The sequence below is a fragment of the Passer montanus genome, unplaced genomic scaffold, assembly GCF_014805655.1.
Source record: "Passer montanus isolate IOZ18808 unplaced genomic scaffold, ASM1480565v1 scaffold35, whole genome shotgun sequence".
NCBI lineage: Eukaryota > Metazoa > Chordata > Aves > Passeriformes > Passeridae > Passer > Passer montanus.
Genome location: NW_024368263.1, coordinates 2,607,975 through 2,627,321, shown reverse-complemented (window position 1 = coordinate 2,627,321; position 19,347 = coordinate 2,607,975). Strand labels below are relative to the sequence as shown.

General features: G+C 51.4%; 1 protein-coding gene across 2 annotated transcripts; it reads left to right on the top strand.

The window, feature by feature from the left end:
- Positions 1-1,940: 1,940 nt before the first annotated feature.
- Positions 1,941-12,170, top strand: TSEN54 (tRNA splicing endonuclease subunit 54). 2 transcript variants are annotated; one of them, XM_039716352.1, is made up of 12 exons: positions 1,941-2,156; positions 2,552-2,704; positions 3,683-3,746; positions 3,887-3,970; positions 5,210-5,308; positions 6,283-6,335; positions 6,671-6,769; positions 7,856-8,487; positions 8,949-9,009; positions 9,714-9,830; positions 10,425-10,469; positions 10,909-12,170. In XM_039716352.1, the coding sequence occupies exons 1-12, from the start codon at positions 1,954-1,956 to the stop codon at positions 11,057-11,059; spliced, it is 1,761 nt and encodes a 586-aa protein (XP_039572286.1). In that variant the 5' UTR covers positions 1,941-1,953; the 3' UTR covers positions 11,060-12,170. The 2 variants fall into 2 exon arrangements, with proteins under 2 accessions (XP_039572286.1, XP_039572288.1); XM_039716354.1 differs by lacking the exon at positions 10,425-10,469.
- The last annotated feature ends 7,177 nt before the right edge of the window (positions 12,171-19,347 follow it).

Sequence of the window (19,347 nt, the reverse complement as noted above, 5' to 3'; positions counted from 1 at the left end):
GACAAAAGCAAATTCTGGATCAGAGCTTTTCCCTGAGCAATTTAAACATGGCTGTTTTGAGAAGACTGAGCTAAACAAAGGGGGTGACAGCCCAAAAGCTGAAAGCCACGGGATGTGGGGTCCTGGGATTATCTGATAATCAGGCAGTCCAAGCAGTCTCCAAACCACATGTGCTTTTTGGAAATCAGGGTGGAAAAGCACTGCACAGCCTTCTGCCCCATCTGGGGGTTCTTGTGCCCATGGAGAGCCACTGCTGGCCAAAATCACTTGACCCCCTCACAAGGTGAAGGCTCAATTCAGGAGGAGGAAATAATGAGGCAGGAAGCGAAAATTAAATCATTTCAGTGGAAAATGGAAGGGAATGGTTTTTACATTAATCTCCCTTTGCTGGCATCTTGTCAAAGGGCTTTTATTGGGAAACCACAGTTGGACCCAGGGACTCTGGTGGGGAGAAAAGCTGTGTTTTTCCTACTTGAGCCTCAGTGCCTCCTGTGAGATATCCCACAGCAACAGGAGATGGGTTTGAGGTGAAACCTGAACTTTTGGTGCCTTTCCCCACCAGCCCAGTCCATGGCAGCCAGTCCAGCCCCGCTGGCAGAGGTGAGGCCCCACTGCACGGCTGCACTCTCCAGGCAGTCAGAGGCACCAGGCTGGAGCCTGAGCCAGGAGAAACAGTGACACCGCCAAAGGGACAATCCTGCCCCAGTGGGCAGGACACAGCCTCTTCCAGACTGGCCTGGCTGCTCCCACGAGGTTCTGACAGCCCCATGGCAGGGCACAGCCTGGCAGTGATGCTGGGGAAACGTGCTGAAGGGTTTATCGAGCTGATAACATCTTTAAGAATTTGCGAGAATTTAAAAATTATTATAATTACGAAGAATTTATTATTTCGGAAAGTATTTTCCTTTGGGGAAATGTATTTAAGAAAGGGCAAAATGCAGTGAGGAGAGAGAGGGAAAACATGATAGAAAGTCCTGTGAGCAGCATGACTGGGGGAAAGGGGTGGGACAGGTGGTCCAGGTGCTGTACTGCTCCTCAGAGCCCCGGACAGAGCAGATACCCAAAGATATCCAAGCCTGGGACTAATATTAAGTAGGAATTTTATATATATATATAATTATATATATATTTTAATACATGTGTATATATATAAATATATATAAAAATATATATATATAAATATATATATATAAATATAAAACACACAGAGAGTGATACCACAGGTGTGTGCATAAATTTGTTTTTGTTTTTTTTTTTTTTTTTTTTTTTTTTTTTTTTTTTTTTTCTTTTTTTTACTTAAACCCAGCCTGTTTTCCCTTATCATTTACCGGTGCGTTACCGGTGCATGATCTTCCTGCCCTTCACTCCAACCCACGATTCGTTCCACCTCCCTTCTCCCATCCCGGCTGCAGAGGGGGTCAATGGGGCGCAGCTCAGCACGGCGGACCTGGGGGGCCAGATCCCGGGGCAAAAGCCGGCCCCGGGTGCTCCGTGCCCTGCCCGGTGCCCGGCCCCGGGTGCTCCGTGCCCTCCCCGCTCCCCCCCCGGTGCCCGGTGCCCGCCGTTCTCCAGTCCTCCATGTTCCAGTGCTACCGGTGCATGATCTTCCTGCCCTTCACTCCAACCCACGATTCGTTCCACCTCCCTTCTCCCATCCCGGCTGCAGAGGGGGTCAATGGGGCGCAGCTCAGCACGGCGGACCTGGGGGGCCAGATCCCGGGGCAAAAGCCGGCCCCGGGTGCTCCGTGCCCTGCCCGGTGCCCGGCCCCGGGTGCTCCGTGCCCTGCCCGGTGCCCGGCCCCGGGTGCTCCGTGCCCTCCCCGCTCCCTCTCCGGTGCCCGGTGCCCGCCGTTCTCCAGTCCTCCGAGCCGCCAGGGGGCGCGTTGGCGCAGCCCGCCCCTCTCGGCGGCGCTCGTGCCCGGCGGCGGAAGGACGCTGGTCCGGCGCGTGCCCATGGAGGCCGGCGGGTCCCGCCGCCTCAGGCGTGGCGGAGCGGGGGAAAGCGGGCAGGCACCGGCGGAGCCCGAGGTGCGGCAGCCGAGGAGGTGCCGCTGGGAACCTGAGGCTCCCGAGCTGCAGGAAGCCGCGGGAGCACCGGGGGAGCCTGCGCTGCTGGGGACTGAGGCACCGGCGGAACCGGGGGAGAGGAATCACAGGTGCGAGCCACCCATGAGGGGGCCGGAGAGGAACCGGGGGACCCGCGGTACGGGGCCTGGGGAAATACCGCGGGAACCCCCGGTACAGGGATCCGGAGGGGCTACTGGAGCACGGGGAGGCCCGGGGGCACTGCAGTCCGGGGCTGTCCGGGGTCCGGGGGCTGCCCGCGGTCCGGGGCCGGGGGCACTGCAGTCCGGGGCTGTCCGGGGTCCGGGGGCTGCCCGGGGTCCGGGGGCTGCCCGCGGTCCGAGGGCTGTCGGTCTCTCTGCCGTCCCTCACCGCCCCGCTGTCGGTCTCTCTGCCGTCCCTCCCCACCCCGCTGTCGGTCTCTCCCGTCCCTCACCGCCCCGCTGTCGGTCTCTCCCGTCCCTCACCGCCCCGCTGTCGCCCGCAGCACGGCGGAGCAGCCGGAGCGTCGCCAGGCCCCGCGGAGCCCCGGCGGGCAGAAGGATTTCCTCCCGGACGGCTCGGCCCGGCAGGCCGAGGGGCTGCGGCGCTGCTGCGAGGAGCAGTGGCGGCTGCTCTGCGAGGAGCGCCCGGAGCGGCCGTGAGTCCATCCCTGGGAGCTTTCCCCGGGCGAGGGGTGGTGCCGGCGGGCACAGACAGCTCGGGGGTTACGGGTGCTATCGAGCAGGAGGTGTTGGTCAGCCCCCCGCAGGTCTCTTGCACTCAGTGCCCGTGCTGGAGCAGCGGCAGTGTGACAGCCTGGCTGTCCCTGGAGGAGCACAGGGACGTGCTGGCACACCTGTGGGTTCAGAGAGTCCCTCACACGGCTCTTGGTTTTTACAGGTGTGTGTATTATCCTGTAGCCTTTGCAGGTAGCAGCCACTGCCTTCTTGGGCATGATCCAAGTTACAGAGTGTCTTGTTGATGCTCCTGTGTGGCCTTGTGCTGATTTGACCAGGTGTCAGTGTCCCTGATTTATCAGTTTTGGTGGTTTCAGCAGTGCTGCCAGACTTTGGTGCTTATCACTTGAGAGGCATTCACACCCACCTCTCAACACACACCTTCTCTGCTTGGCCTGCAGCTATTAATTTTTCCCTGTGAGTCCCCGTGGGTGGGGTGCAGTGATTTGAGGATGTCTTGGCAGCAGCTGGGTTCTGTATGATACAGAATCACTGAATGGTTTGGGTCGGAAGAGACCTTAAAGATCACCCCACTGGACTGTCTGGCATAGGCAAGGACACCTTCCACTAGACCAGGGTGCTCAGAGCCCCATCCAACCTGGCTGTGAATGCTTACAGGAATGTGGCAGCCACAGCTTCTCTGGGCAGCCTGTGTTAGTTCCTCAATATTCACATATCCTGCCTTAGGCCATGCATCTCCAGCAAGCTGCTGTAGCCTGTGGACGTGTCTCTGTGGGTGCTGCTAGATCCAGGGGATGATGGCTTTCTAATACCTTGTATAAATGCCACCTGGAAACTTCTTGCTCTTTGACACCTTCCTGAGCTTATTCTGTGTTGGTGCACCAGGAGCAGATTGTAGACCACACTAGCAGTAACAAATGAATCTTTATTCTTCTCAGGGGGCATCAGGTGAAGGCTGAGTGGAAACCAGAACAGGGCATCGTGGAGCTGAAGTCCCCTGCGGTGAGTGCTGCAGAGTGTGCTCTGTGCCATCACCTCCTGCTGCCTCACAGAGTCCTTAATTTGCTTCTTGCAATGGAAGGGAGCCTGGCTGCCAGCAGGGAGCAGCCAGAACCAATCAGGGATTTGTGCTCCTGTTCCAGGGAAAGTTCTGGCACACCATGGGGTTCTCAGAACGAGGCAAACAATGTCTGCTGCCCGAGGAAGCTCTGTACCTGCTGGAGTGTGTAAGTAGGGGGAGGGCACTGGGTCCTCACTGAGTGGAGCAGCTGTAACAACTGATAAACAGCTGCTTCTCAAGGAATTGTCTCTTTTAGTGTGTTGCTGATGGACCTGTTTTTTACCAGGCTGTGGGTTCATTCCTTGTACTCTCAAAGCAGCCTCTGCCACTGACAGTGTGTTAGTTGGATCTGTGGCTAGTTCATTCAGCTTGAGCAGAGATCTTTGGGGTTGCTGCTTGGGATTTCTTCCCAGTATATATGTCAGAAAGAAATTTAAATGTGGCAGACAGAGTGGTGAGACCACATTGTGTTCAGTGCCCCTCTGCTTGCAGAAATGCTGCTTAGGGCTCAACTGGATTTCTTTGCTCTAGAGAGGGGTTTTTTTTGGTCTCTCCACCAAAACCTGCTATCAGTAGAATTGGCGCATTGATCTAAAAGGAACTTCTATCCCTCAGCAAAACATTGTGAGCAGATCAGATTGTGAGCTTCTCCTGCCATCTCTTAAATCCTGGCAGCAAAGGTGAGGCTTTTTCACCCCTGGCATTCTGAGAAATAGTTTGTAATCAAATTGATGGCAATAAAATGGTTTAGTCAGATGCTGAGTACAAAATCCCCGCAAAAGCAGAAAAGACCAGTGAGATGCCTTCAGCCTATGTCATGGAAAAGGTGTGGTTCCTAGGGTTTTATTTTCTTTATGAGTAAACACCATTTAAAAAGGAGGAAAAAGAGGTGTAGCCTAAAACAGCCTCCTGGAGGTCATTTGCTATTCCCAGGGGAAGTTACCTGTGGGATCTCTGGGTCTGTAAAGGAAATAAATGCTTCTGAGGAGGCACCAGTTGATGCCACCTGAAGCTGCCGTTCATTCCTCTGCTCCAGTTCTCAGTTGTGCTGGTCATAAGTGCTTTTGTTGTTGTGCTGTATCCTGAATTGCTCAGTTCATCAAAGTTCATTTATCTCTCCAAGCAGTGGGTATTTTATCAGCTGAGCATTTTGCTTCCAGCTGCATCCTCTGAACAGATGCAGGAGCTGGAGCAGGAGCTCAGAGCTGTGGGGTGGGAACTTCTTACCTGTCTGATCAAACCAGGGTATGGGAAAGGGACTGTAAGTAGTCCAGGTGGCACAGGGGGAGGGATGGATATCCTGTCAGGGAGGGTGCTGGGACCAGCTGTGAGGACCAGTGGGAAAGGACAGGGTGTGAGCTTGCATAGATTTGTTCCTGACTCACACCAAGCTTCTGCCCTGCAGGGCTCTGTCCAGCTCTTCTACAGAGATGTGCCCCTATCAATCCAGGAAGCCTACGAGACCCTGTTGTGCCAGGAGGCAATGAGCCTGTCACATTACCAGGTGTGTTGGGACCTCCAGCTGCTGGAGGAGGATGAAGGCAGAAAGCACAGCCTCTGCCACACAAGCTCTTCCAGTGGCTGGAAGGAGGGTAGGATGATTGGGGAGGGAAGTCATCCTCGGTTGTTCCTCCACACCTTCTTCCAGATGTTCAGTTCCTGTTTCCCCACCTTTGCTTTGGGGCCTAACCCTGGCATTTGATCCTCCACCAGTGCCACACTGTGTTCACTGTCCTGTTTTAGGGCAATTTTGGAAGAAAAACCTTTAAAGAGGTTTCCTCTAGAAAGCAAAATCAAGTGGCCTCTCCCCCAAATTTTTTTGGGAAAAAGATTTCCTTGGAGAAAAGTGGAAAAAATTTTTTTTTTAACAGGCAAAGCATTCACCAGACCCAAAAAAAAAAAAAAGTTAAACAATAAAACCTCCTGCAGCTCCAAAAGAGATGACAAACTCAAAGTCCCCTTTGTGAGTCCCCTCCATGGGCTGCAGCTTGGCTCACTCAGTCTCTTGTCAGTCCCTCTGGCACTGGAAATGCTGTGGCCCAGGCCCAGCCCAAGGGGCCACAGTTGTGGGCTGATGATGCTCTCTGGGTGTTCAGGCCAGAACAGGTTTAAACAGGTCAAAGAAAAAGAAAAAACCACAGTCCAGGGAACTTCTCTGCCTCAGCTAGCTAAAAGCTAACTAAAAGCAAAGGAGAGCTCTGTCCCACTGTCTGTCCATCTGCAGACAGCACAGTCCAGGAGCAGGAATGTGGAGGAGTGGGTGCAATGTCTGAAAACAAACTGCACATTTCTTCTCCCCCCACCTTTGCTCTCAGAACCAGTCTTAAAGGTGCAAAACTTATTTCTGGGCTGAACAGATGAATGGGGATATGAGCATCATAAAGTCACCCCAGGATATCACTCAGTCATAGTGGAACTGAAGTAAATTGTTTGTGTTTGGAGCTGTCATTTAACCTTCTTGCCTTCCTTTGCTCTAAGGTGTTCAGCCACTTGAAGCAACTGGGTTATATTGTACTGAGATTCGATGCCAGGTAACCAACTTTTCCTTCCCGTGCTGCTTTCTCCTTCCTGAAGACCCTGAGACTCCCTGTACCCACTGCCTGGCCCCAGGGAATGGGACCAAAGAGGACTTTGGCCCTGCATTCCATCTCTTGGGAGGATTAAAGGCTAAAAGTGGCACTACCCTTCCTTGCTCCTCCCTCCTGAGGAGTTGATTTGAAACATGAAATGGGGCATGAACTGAGGGCCGTCCTGGTCCCACCTGGGCATTTTCTGTGTCTTTGGTTGCTGTATCCTGGGGGCTGAGCAGAAGGTAGCTCCTCTACATCACCCTGCTCTCAGCCTCCGTGTTGGTCTCTCCTTCCAGCACTGTCCCATCTCCCTACGAGAGGCAGCTGAACTTGGAAAGTTGCTGCAAGAGCTCTGGGAAACACCATCGCAAGAGGAGGAGAAGTTCCAGCCCCTGGTAAGGATGTGGCCCAAAGCCTTCTCCCATCCTCTTCAGGCCACGCTGGCTCAGGAGCAGCTGCTTTGCTGCAGTGTCCCCAGGCCCTCCTGCTGGGGGTGACCTTGTGGCACCTTGCTCTTGGCTGTTCCCAGGCAGTGCAGCACTTTTCCTGAACGCTTTGCAGTGTTCCGTTTTGTCATGTGTGTGTGTCATGCCAGGGCTAAGAGGGGCAAATTGCCCCCAAGTCCTCTACCTGTGGTGCTGAGATGTCAAAAGAGAAGGGTGGAGAGGTCGGTGCAAAAGGAACATGTGTCATGTGCCTCCTCCTACTCTTTTTTAGCAGGAGCACAACTACCACACTGCATATCTTACATTTATCCACCTCCTCAGTCCAGTTTACCCACCAAGACTCGACAGTAGAGAGCAGAGTGGTGTCCTAGGGCTTGCACATGTCTGAAACATCACCACAACCTGACAATGAGCAATTCTTCTCATAATTCTGACAGTTCCCAGGAGGTGGCGTCAGCCTTTCAGAAAAGGGGAGGATGAGGCTGGAGAGTCTCTGTTGACAGTAAATCAGTGCCTAAGGAGTTTTGGAATTGTCGGAACTGGGAGATTAAACTGCTGGTCTAAGAACTGCCTCATCTTCTCTGGAATCAGGGTCTGAATCTTGCACCAATAAGATTTCTGCCTGGCCTGTGTTGCTTTGGCTGAAGTCCATAGTGTTTGCATGGAGGTGTTTGGGTCAGTGTCTGGGGTGTGGACCTGGCATGGCAGGTTGGGAACATTGTTTATACAAATCAAGGCTGAGATTCTCTTGGGTGTTAAAGTCAAACCTTGTGCAGGACTTCTCAGAAGTTTAATATGCCTTTGGCATTCGCCATTTAGTTTTGCCTGCCTTTTTCTTTTCCCATTTGTCTCACAAAGAAGTTGTTGTGAAGGGTTTGCAGACCTGTCTGGGGGTTCCTGCCACCTTTGCTGTCCTTGCTGTAGGTTCAGGCTTGGCAGACTGCATTCTTTCTGTTAGGGAGCAGGCAGAATTTAAAGGAAAGCAAGCTCTACCACGTGCTCTCCCTGAATTCTTTACCGTTCTTTTGTCATTAGGTCGCATGAGAAGAAACATAGAGTGTATGAGGATCTTCCAGAAGCTGAAGGGACCTCCAGCAAAGATGGAGATGACTGTGGAGACTCCATTCCAGTGGATGAAAAGCCCTTGTCAGTGCAGCCAAAGGAACCAGATGCTGGCAGTGCAGAGGGGGAGTCAATGCCAGTTGCTCTTGATACAGGACAAAAGGACTCTCTGAACTTCTCCAGCAGGCAGACTGGAGACCACAAGGAGAGCAGCACTGGCACCAATGCATCTCGCTGGGATTTTACCACCATCACCTTTCCCAACGTGGCCTCAGACCAGCCATGCACACACCTGCCCTCCCCTGACAGCAGGCTCCTGCCAGAGAACGTGCCAGGCAGGGAGGTGGATGCAGCTTCCTGGTGCACAAAGATCAACCAGAAACAGGAGAAGCTGTCGCGGAAGGAGAGGAAGCAGCGGGAGAGGGAGAGCAGCAGGTACAAGAGCAGTGTCAACGCCGACCAGGAGGTGAGGCGCTGCTCCAACTGGCAGGAGTACAAAGCCCTCTTGGAGCAGAGGAGACAGCAGAGGGTGTGGAAGCGACCGTCACACCTCTGGGACCAAGCTGTCACACCGCTGCTGCGGCCAGAAGAAGTGACCTCGCCAGGTAGTGGCTCTGGGAGCTTGACAGGGACCATTCTCTCCCCCCCAGCTCTGAGAAAGAGTGTCTGATGTGCAGTAGCAAAAGGGATGACATGGAGAAGCTGAACATCAGTTTTGGGGATGGTACTTTGAGCAGGAGAATCTTTCTATAACACTCAAGTGCCAGGATAAACAGGGCCTAGGGAGGGCTTCTAATCCATTCCCCATGTCCTGCTTATTGCAGTCCTTCCTGCTGGGCTGTAAGGCATGTGCAGTCAGGGCCAGCAAGATGCAAAGCAACTGCAGAGTGTCTGGGCTGTGTGCTGGGAGGAGATGAGGAAGTTGAGGTCTTTGAAGTAGCCAGTGGTGACTGTGGAGCTGCCAGCCATTGTCAGAGGAGGAAGGCTCGTGGGTGGTGTGGAGTGCTTGGAGTGCCCTGGGAGGGAAATTGCTGGTCTGATCCTTTCCCGTTCCTTCTCCCTCCAGCTGCGCTCCTCCAGCAGATCAGTGTGCTGCAGCCCTCCCACATCCTGGATGGAGCCTCCTGGTTAGTATCCAGCCAGTCAGCTTGGAGCTGTTGGGGAGCGGGAGTGTCTTGTGACTGTCCCTGCTTGTGAGAACTGTGAAGTGCTCCCAGCAGCAGTTTGGGAGCTACTGCACATCCAGGGTGCCAAGAGAGCCCAGTGCTCTGCTCCATGACCCCTAGCATCTTTAGTGAGGGGGTGGCATTTCCATGAAGTAGCAGGTCCTGCAGCAGCAGAGCCAGGGCTTTCCAGGCCAATTAAAACAGCAGGGTTCCTCTCTTATCCTGCCCTTCCCTCTCTGCACCCCAGCCAGAGGTTTGATTGGGTTTCACCTGTGCCTCATCCCTGGAATGTGCTGCCATCCCTGCTTCAGTGGTTGTGAAACCTTGGCTTTGGGACTTTGGGTTCGGCTCCTGCCTCAGAGTCTGTGTGGTGCTTGTGAGCAGTTCCTGCAGTGCTTTGCTCCTGTCTTTGTTAGTGCTGCTTCTTGTGAGGGTGTGGGGTAGTTGTGAGCCAGGATCTTGCTCTGGTCTGACCACAGGAAAGCTCTGGAAAGTAACTAGTACAGTTGCAGGGCCAGTCCTTTGAGGAGTGAAGCCTTTCAAGGGACCCAAACCAGTCAAAACTAGACCCAAACTAAAGGGAATTTTTGCTCCCTCTTTTCTCTGCTGTACCCATACCCTGCAGTGTTCTGATCCCATACCTATGTGGGTGTGTTCTCCTGCAGGCTGCAGGAGGACCCAGAGGCCATGAAGATAGACTTCAACGTGTATCAAGCAGACGCTGTGTCCAAGTTTAAGAAGACAAACCCTGGGAAGCCCCACGTCAGGATGTGTGTTCGGAGGTACCTTCGAGTTTTGTGTTGTTTCTGAAACTTTGCAGTTGTTGTGGAAACGAAGTCCTAATGATCTGTAAATGACCCAGCATCTTGTGAGCTTTACAGATCATCAGAGTGTCTCCCTTGAGGGTGGTCCTGCCCAGGAATTTTTTTTCTTTCAGTTCCTCATCCTTTGTTGGAGGCTGTGGCCGACAGTTCCCCCTCCTTCCCCCTGCCCTTGCATTCAACCCACACTATTTGGTCATCTGGTTGCTGCTCATGTCTGACTATCACTGGGAGTCAGGAGAAAGAAGCCACAGCTTTTATGCAGTGCTTGTGGAATTCAGGTAGAACCCAATGCTACAGGAGCTGAATCCTCGGTCAGTGCAGATCACTGTGGATTTCTGCAGAGATGAACCTCCCCAGAACTTGCTACAGGCTCTGAGCCATGGGTTCAGTATTTTTGTCAAGTGTAGTGTTAAAATCACTAAGAACAGAGGGTAGGTGTCCCCTTTCTTGTGGATCCAGAACCTGATACTTAAACTCCGTAGCTAGGTACAAAGTTCAGTTTCTGCCTTTTCTCATTTTGCTTTACTAAAACTGTCCCTCTGCTCTCTGCAGCTGTAGTAGACAGAGCAAGGAAGGTGGTAATGCAGTTTTACCAAGGTATGTCATGAGTCAGTAGGATGATCCTTGTTGCCTAAATATTTTCACTGATGAGCAAAAAGACTCTGCAGAATTAAAAGGAGGGAAAAGCAGGTCAGATGTTGATCCAGCAACCTAAAGATCTTCCCAGCACAAAGGTATTAAGATTGCAGTGGATTGACCATTTGCCAATATCCCTGTGAGCTGCATCTAATGGGCACAGCGTGGAGCAGTCTGCAGTTATCCTTGGTTTTGGCAAAGCATTCAACAGCTCCCAGTTCCAGGCATGCTGGGTACTCAGTCTCAGGGCTGGCAGCCTCCTGGTGGACTGCAATGGGTGGGGAGAATCACTACCAGCATCTCAGGCCAAAGGGAGCTGTTGTGATGGCTGGCCAGGACAGATTTGCCTCTGTGTTCCTCCTGCTGGGAGAACAAACAGGATGTTTTTTTCTCTCTGTAGCTTTGATGAGCAGATCCCCTCCCTGCGGGCTTTGAAGCAGGTGACGTATCTGAGTGGGGACGTCCCGCTGGTCTTTGCGCTGGTGGATCATGGAGAAATCACCTTCTATTCACTGAAGGAGTTCAAGCTGCCCGTTGATGTTAATCACTGAAGTTGCTGTCACTTGCAGAAATGGGACGGGATAAAGGGAAGAGCTTTACTCAGGAGTTGTTTTCCTGATTAATGAAATATCACAGAAAACAGAGCCTGTGATAACTGGAACTTTGGGAAGTTGGCCACTTTATTGGCTGTTGCAGACTTCACCCATCCAGATGGTTCAGGCATAATGTGTAATTTACTGCACACAAGTCTGTTTGGCTTAGCTGGGCTTTTCTGGGCTGGAGTACACACTGCTTTATTCTTGAAGCCACTGGCTCTCCAGCTTTCTCACCTCATGGACCACCAGCCTGCCTTTCCTGAGGAATTTTTGGCTGACTGTGCACCATTAGAAGACACTTTGCTGGTGATCCTTTTGTCACATGTAAAGAACCACTGTGCTACACCAATGGAGTGGCTGGAGTGTCACTGAGGTCAATCAGGGACAGAATAAGCTGATCAGTGCTGGTGGCCTGAGCCTCTGTCATTCATCTGTGCCAGCGACCATCAGGTCAGATTCTGGTCTGAAAAGGGCACAGCCATAAACTCAGTCACCTGGAGGAAAGTTTCCAGACACTTGAGAGCAAGAAACTGTGCCTTGAACACAATTTCATCAGCCAGAGGCCACAGAAAGCCCCAGAGCATTGCAGATGGCAGCTTGGCCTCCTGCAGCAGCTGTGCTGAGATGCATTTTGGCCACACAGTGTTAAGCCATGCTAAAACTTGACCAACACTATCAGCACTGTATATCTGGCATTTCACCAGGGCTGAGCTGCAGCCCCTTTCAACCCAAAGTCCTCTTTCCTGGCTGTGGATCTTTGTTATTTCTCTTGCACGTGGGAGGTCCCTGAGTAAAGAAAAAAGCTACAAATTCCTCATGAGCTTTCCAATCTGCTCTCCACCAGGATATCTAGGTACCAAATTTGCTGTAGCCTCTATGCCAAAAGTCCCAGGTGCCAGAAGGTCTGCTCAGTGGGTGGAAGTGAGCTAAGCATGGCTATGTTTGATATCAAAGTTTTTAGAACTGTAATAGCAACTGGTTTAGATGTGTTTTATTTTATATTTTTTTTTTAATTCCTTTTGGAGACGTGGAGAAGGCTAAGCAATAAAAAAAAATCTTTTACCAAGCATTCAGGCTCCTTGGTGTGTTTCTTAACTCCCCTAGAAATGTTAAGCTATGCAGAGGGAGACTGTGGAGGCTGCTGGGAGCGGAGCAGCAGCTGGTGAATGGCTGCTCAAGGTCGTGGAGCGCCGTGGCTGGGTAGCCCTGGTAACCCCGCTCCCACGCCGCCTGTGCTCGCTGCAGCCGCTGCCCTGTCCCGGGCCGGGCAGCGTGACTCACAGCCCGGAGGTGTCCCCACATCCGCGTGCAGTGCCCGGCGGCACACGGCACCTCTTCCTCGTTCATCTTCCTCCTGCGTGGCCAGAGGTATCGTAGCCCAGGGTGCCGGGGCTCCTGTTTCACACACACACACACGCCCCAGTTATCAGATGCTGGAAGCCGGCGGGGCTCTCCTGAGGTGAGGGGTCTGGCGGCTCCTCCCACGCTCCCTCCCCTTCCTCTTCCTCCTTCCAGCACGGTTTTGGTAGTTTTCGCTAAAGCCGGGCTTGGCAGCCCCAGCTGCCCTCAGCATTCTCCCAGACTGTTTTACAGATTAAGGCAGTGGGAAGGGAGTTTCTAAGAACAGGCGCAGCCAGGAGAACTCCAGCCTGACCCACAAGGCTCGTGTTTGTCCTGGAATTAGGTCAAACTCCTGTTGATTTCAATCAGTCTCATCTCTTGATGCCAAGGTGGAATTGTATCGATGAACTCTACGAGAGCCACCCAGTGAGTTTCACTGGGGCAGAGACTCCCTGATTCAGCACAAGACAATTACAATTTAATAACCACTGCAGGGAGGATTGAGAAACTGTGGCTGCCTTGCTCAGCACTGTAACATCTGATGGTGCCTTTACCCACCCCAGAACAGGAGCATGATCCACGCTGATACCACTGCTCCATTTTGGCCTGTGATGCAGATCGGCTGAGCATGGCAAGAAGATGAGAGAACTGAATATTTAACTGAAAAATATCACTTTTGGAAACGTGGGTGAAATACTGTTACTGGACCCTTGTCAGAGCTAATTTCAGGCTTTTGCCTGGGTGCAGAGTGGGCAGACCTTCACCTGCCATTGCCCTTTACAGCTTCCTTGTCCATCTGCTGTCCCCTGCAGCAGGACTGTGCGGTGGGACTTTGTACTCCTCTCTCCAGCGAAGGCTTCGACTTTTTGCAAAGTCTGCCTACTTTCACAGGCAAGGCTGTGAAAGCTGGGTCTGGAGCCGGGAGGAAGGGCCCTGAACTCCGGCCCCGGCTCTCCCCGCCGCCCTTTCCTGGGCCCTTTCCCGGCCTTTTCCCGGAGCCGGGCGCCCGCGCTCCCCGAGCCGTGCGGTGCCGCTCCCGGATTGGCTACAGCCAGCGCGCTGCTGAATTATTCATGAGCGCGCTGGCTGAGAGGGAGGCGGAGCCGCCACCCGGCCTTATTTGCATGCGAGGCCACGCCCGCACATACAATCTGTGCGCCGATGCCCCGCCCACGGGGGTGCCGGGCTGCGCGGCGGGGCCGGCAGGTGCCCGCCGGTGCCCTCGCCCCCGAAGCGGTTCACTTCGCCGGTGCCCGGGCTCCGCGCTGCCTGAGCCGGCCGTGTCGTGGCTGCTCGCACCTGGAGCCCCGGCGCGCCCGGGGAGTCCGGCGGTGTCTCCCCGTGGAACTCCGCCGCGGCGCTGGGCGCTCTCGGGGTTTTGTTTGCTGCTGTGGCCGCTCCGGGCTCGCTGCGCCGCGCCTGTCCCGGCCGGAGCGCGCAGCCCCGCGGGTACCGCGCATCCCGGGGTTCCCCGGGGAGGTGGCGGCAGTGGCCGCTCCGGGACTTCCTGCCGGGCCCTCCCGCGGGTCGGGCCGGGGCCGCTCCCGCCGCGGAGCCTCCGCGGGGGCTGCGGGAGCCGCTCCCGCCGGAGATGCCCCGGCCCGCAAGTGTCCAGTGCTGCCGCTGGCTCCAAGCAGCGGGTCTCGGAGAAAATAAGAACAGGAACTGCAGTGACTTTGACTCACTCGGGATATTCTGTTAGCATTTTCTCTCTCGCTCTCTTTTTTTTTTTTTTCTATGCCTGTATTAAATGTATCGTGTCACTATTAGTGGTTTTTCTTTCCCCTCCCCAAAAGTTGCGAGAACTTGCTGAATGAAGGAGCATGTTACTTCCAGCAGGCAGCAAACAGGTGTAATAAAGCGGTGGAGGAAGTTGTTCCGCCTTTGTCTCAGGTCGCCCTTCATCGTGCCATGGGAACAGGCTCTTGCTGGTATCTCCCCTCCTGGAGCTGAGGCTTAACTTTGGTCCTGGAGAAAGCTTTGCCTGTTTGTGTTCAGTTCTGTTGATGGTGTAGAGCAGTTGAATCAGGCTCCTGGGTCTGTGTTTCTGCAGGCAGTGGCACAAAGCCGTGTGCGTGTTCAGTTCTGTTGATGGTGTAGAGCAGTTGAATCAGGCTCCTGGGTGTGTTTCTGCAGCCAGTGGCACAAAGCCGTGTGTTGGTGTGGGGATAGTGACAGGACAGGGGGACAGCTCCACTGAGGTGGCAGAAGTAAAAGTTGTCCATTGTCATGTCTTACTTGATGGTGAATGCTGCTCTTTGTAGTCATCTGAGAGCACTTCAGTCAACTGGAATATCTGGCTTTACCAAGTCCCAGCTGAAGCTGTGTGCCCAGAGCGGCTGCCTGGTGCTCTTCGCTTTGAATGGGGAAGCTGGTGCTTCTGGGCAAGTGGAATGCAAAGTGCTGCATCCCAAGGCTCCTGCATGCATCCTGGCACGTTCCTGGTAGGGATAGACTGGCCCATGGAGATCAGGATGATCCGTGCCCGTAGTGAGCAGTCCCTAATCCTGCTCAGTGCTGCTTGTAGCCTGTCAAGGGGCTCTAGACAGTTCGTGGTATTGGAGAGGGAGAATTCTCAGACATCTTCACAGGATTGTGCTGAGGAATGTCTTTTATTTGGTTTTGAACAAATTGCATCTGCTATAACAGCTGACCAAAGAAAAGTACTGGAGGAGTTAAACCAGTTGAGAGCCCTTTATCTTCCAGGGGCAGTCTGGTATGGTAACATAATTATTCCTGGGAATTGCTTATGGAAGAGGTGTGTCTTTTCTTGGCTGACACAGAAGCTTGAGAAATGTCAAAGAGCAAGGGAGGTTTTAAACGTATGTCTTGCAGTTCATACTTGGCAATAAGAGTATGTGATACTCCTAGTACATTCATCTTTCTTTAAAATACCAAAGGAGGCACCGGTTTGGTTTCTATGCAGAAATTGTGTGAAACTCCAATTCTTATATAAACATTTCTCATAGCTGGATCTCTTTGTGTTGCTTTATGAAGCAAATGCTTTAGTGATTTGCTCCATCGACCCACGTAAAGTTGGTAAAGTGCTGCTCCAAAGTTACAAGCCACTTTTCTGTTTGATTCACACTCCTTAGCAAAGCCTACAAAAGGTTTTGCATCATGGGCAATAATGTTGTTCAGTGCAAAGACTTTGTTCTGCTGTAGCATTTTGAAACTTTGTGTTGTCATGCCCCCATGACAAGGAGAACACAATAGGAGTCCTAATGACACACAAGGTTTGCACAATTCCCAAATTCATTGCAGGTGGGTGGTTCCTGGTAACTCCAAGTACAAGGCTGTTGGCAGTACATGAACTTGCCTGAGTTGTGTGATTAGCTCTCAGTTATTTTCAAAGTGTTCTTGGATGATCGATGTCTGATATTTTATTTGATACTGTTTGTGTTTTGGGAGGGCAGCCACCTGCACATAGTGTTGCCACAGTCTGTTCAGTTCATTTCACTGTCTCCAGGTTCACTGTAATAAATTATTTTAAGAGAATATTTTGGTTTTCCTCTCTGACTACTGTATGGAGGTGCACCTGAACACTCTGCTGTTTATTAAACAGCAAGTGGTGGGGGGGTAGCAGTGGCTCAGCAGTTGTGAAGGGAGATCTCTGCATGGTCTCATTAAACTGAGATTAATGTTAGAGCATCTTCCTTCTCCTGGGAAAAGGAGGTGGTGTCTTGCACTTCTCTGTGTACTGCAACTGCTCCTTCCCTTGCTTTAGCTCTTCTGCTTGGCTTGTGCTCTCTTCTTTAGTATCTGCCTTGACAGTGTGTCACAGCCAAGCAGGGTGGTAGAGATGACCAGTTAAAGAATAGCTCAGGCTCGTTTCATTGATTTCAAGCTGAAATTGTTCTTAAATTTGTCCTTTCGCAGTGAGTCATGGCACTTGTAATCGATAAATGTGATAAATCTGCTGTTTAAGTGATACTTTGCTCAGTTCTGTTGGTGTGAGATCACTGGTGCTAAGGAAGCTTTTTCTAAGGGAGCTTTTTGCTGTGCAGCTGACCCAGCCTCTGTTGTCTTGCTGCTGTGTTGGTAACAGCACCAAGGCAAACTCCTGGGTGCAGGGGAGAACCTGGTTCAGCCAAGGCCATGGGAGTGACGGTTTGTTACAGCAGCACCAGCTGCCTGGAGTTCAAACAAAGCTGCTCGATAAGGCCTCTTTTATTTTAGCAGGGTTGATAAAGTGTTATCAGCTGCATAGGTAGATGTTCTCCCTTTAAGGACCTGTAAGCAGGAAGGAGTGCTGAGGAAGGAATGAGAAGGAAACCTAAATCAAGTCAGGATTTAAGGGTTCTTGAGATACTTGCTGGCATTTTGAAAAGAAAGCTCTTGGACTGTATCCCATTGAAAACCTGTTCAAGCTGAGTAAAGATTGCCAAGGAAGCATACAGATGGTACCTTGCAACTCTGCTACGTGAGCAAAATAAACTCATTATGGGTATGTTTTTGTTGTGGGGTTCACTTGAGACTGCATCCACACTTAATAGTGTCTACGTAATAAAAACTTCTGACCTGGGCTTCCTCTTCTTGCAAGACTGGATTAACTTGTGTGATGGGGACTTACAACATTTTGGCTGGAAATTCCACTCTCATGAGAGGACATAAGGAAAAATTGCAACAAATTTCTGCACATGGTATTTCCCTGCCAGCTGATGGAGAAAATGATGGAGAGTGTCTCAGCAAGCTGTGCACAGGCATCAAGATACATTGCTGTGTGCAGAAGCAAGGAAGCCAAAGGAAAACATGGAGCTCTGGATGGGTGACACTCAGCAGTGAGGAACAATTAATGCTGCTCCTGGGAAGGAGCATTTGTGTTTCTGTTGAATATGGGTTCACATGCCAGGTCTCACAGCATCTGAAGTGAATAGAGCTGAGCAAGGAGGACAAAGTGAAATCTGGTTGTGATGTTAAACTGCTCCTTAGCGTCTGATTGGAAACAGGATTGTCTTGCCTCTCATGCTTTCATTGCCTTTCCATAGTGAGGAGATTTTGCTTTGTGTCTGGATCTAATCCAATGAGGTGAAAAAGGGAACTTTACTGTATTTAGCTGAGCATTCGGGTAAGGAAGCAGCAGTTTGAATTCAGGGCACTCTGAGCTCTGCTGTCCGGTGTCCATGTCCTGAGTACCAGCAAAACTTGGGTTGGCTCAGCCTTGGGCTATTGTTGCCTCTAAACAGCTGCCCTCAATGCTCTTAAAAGAAGAGAATGTTGCACATAGTTTCTGGTAAAAGACTTGTCTTTGAAAGCCTAAAGAATTGTTTCCCTGGAAAAGAAGAACATTAGATACATGCAGACCTGGCATAGCTTCAGAGGCTACTGGAGAATTCCTCTCTGGCTACTGGTAGCCACAACTGTTACCAGATGGTTGTAAATGCTGACTGGCAGACAACTGCAGAGCACATGGGGCTGGAGTTTTATGTAAGGCTCCAAAGGTGTGTGGGAGAGAAACTAAACTGCTAAAATGTAAATGTGCATCTGGAAGATAAGATTATACAGATTGTGGAATCTATTTCTAGAATTGGAAGAGATACTTGCTTATTGTACTAAAACCAAAATTCTTCTCTTTGATAAGAGCCTTGTAAACTTGTGATAATAACTTTTGGACAGCCTGTGCTGCAGTGGATGCTATTCCTTCTTTGCCTTTGTTCAAAACTGCTTGTCCTCTCATCCTCTCCCATACTGAGACACTCAAAGGTTCTTTGGTCAGAAAGAAACTCTGATACCGGTCTGTGAGAGGTGACTTTTGTAGTTTGCCTTCTCTCATCCTCTCAGCTCTTTAGGGTGATGGTTCTTCAGGTGAGTTACTGCTCAGTTCAGAACTACTACACTTCTTAGCCTGTTGAACAAGTTGTTGTGGGCTGGAGTGTGAATGTTGGAGCTCTTGCATAAGCAGGCTCAAACAGCAGGCTTCAGGATGCCATTAATATTTTAGGATAAAACATTCTAGCAAGTTTTAAAATGTAAAGCTGTGTCTCTCTCAAAACAAGCCCCCTCTTCTTTGCTCCTAACAGTGAGTATGACTCTGCTGGCACAGCTGAGGTCTTTTGTTCTAAAGTGGGGAAGGTAATTAGTAGAGTTTCTCTGTGGGTTTGCCTCGTTTAACAGGTCCAGGATATTGATTGACAGTGGGAAAGGGTGCGTCTCCTTGGCACTTTCCTTTCCTTGTCTGGCTCAGGGCAAGTTGTGTGTTATACACGGGCATGATGTGCTGTCCTTTCATTGCACGGCACCTTGCTGCTGCTCTGTAACTTTTGCTAACTTAAAGTGCATGTAGCTTTGTGAAAATGTCAGGAATATCTAATAAAAGATGTCTTACAATCTGACACTATTTTTGAAATTTCAGTTGAGGTGGTAAATTATTGTAGAAGGATTTACTTTCCAAGTAAACTACACTTTTTTATTCTTTCTCTCTTTTCTGAGGTTCTCATATGTTTGTTTCTGTGCACATTCTTCACCCCTGTATGTGCTGGTGGCCCACAAACAGTGACAGCTGTAGCTGCCCTGCTCAGAGCCAGTTTTTCTGTGGAAGTTGGTGCTGCCAGTGATTCTAGGTGACCGGAATGTCACGTAGGTGACATATTCCAGTCACGTAGATCCTAGTAATTCTAGGGACTATGTGACTCAGGTGATTGATCCTCTGGTCCCCTGAACCAGGGCTGCATTGCAGCCTTTGGTGAGCTCAGGCCAGTGCTGCACAGGTGGCTGGAGATGCTGGAGTGTGAGCAGGAAAGGTGAAAGGGCAGTCGTGCAACAAAGAGGTACAAGTTCAGGCTCAGGGAGTTTCTAAAGGCGGCTCTCAAAATATGCCTGTGGAGCATCCTGTTTATCACACCATTTCCTTCTTTTGGACTTTCACAGCTAGTGCAGGGCCTTGCTAGGAGCTCTTTGAAAAA

Coding starts and splice junctions, on each gene's coding strand:
- TSEN54 (XM_039716352.1), top strand. CDS start 1,954: ATGGAGGCCGGCGGGTCCCGCCGCCTCAGGCGTGGCGGAGCGGGGGAA. Junction 6,336..6,670: donor GTACTGAGATTCGATGCCAG/GTAACCAACTTT, acceptor CTCTCCTTCCAG/CACTGTCCCATCTCCCTACG. Junction 6,770..7,855: donor AGGAGAAGTTCCAGCCCCTG/GTAAGGATGTGG, acceptor TTTTGTCATTAG/GTCGCATGAGAAGAAACATA.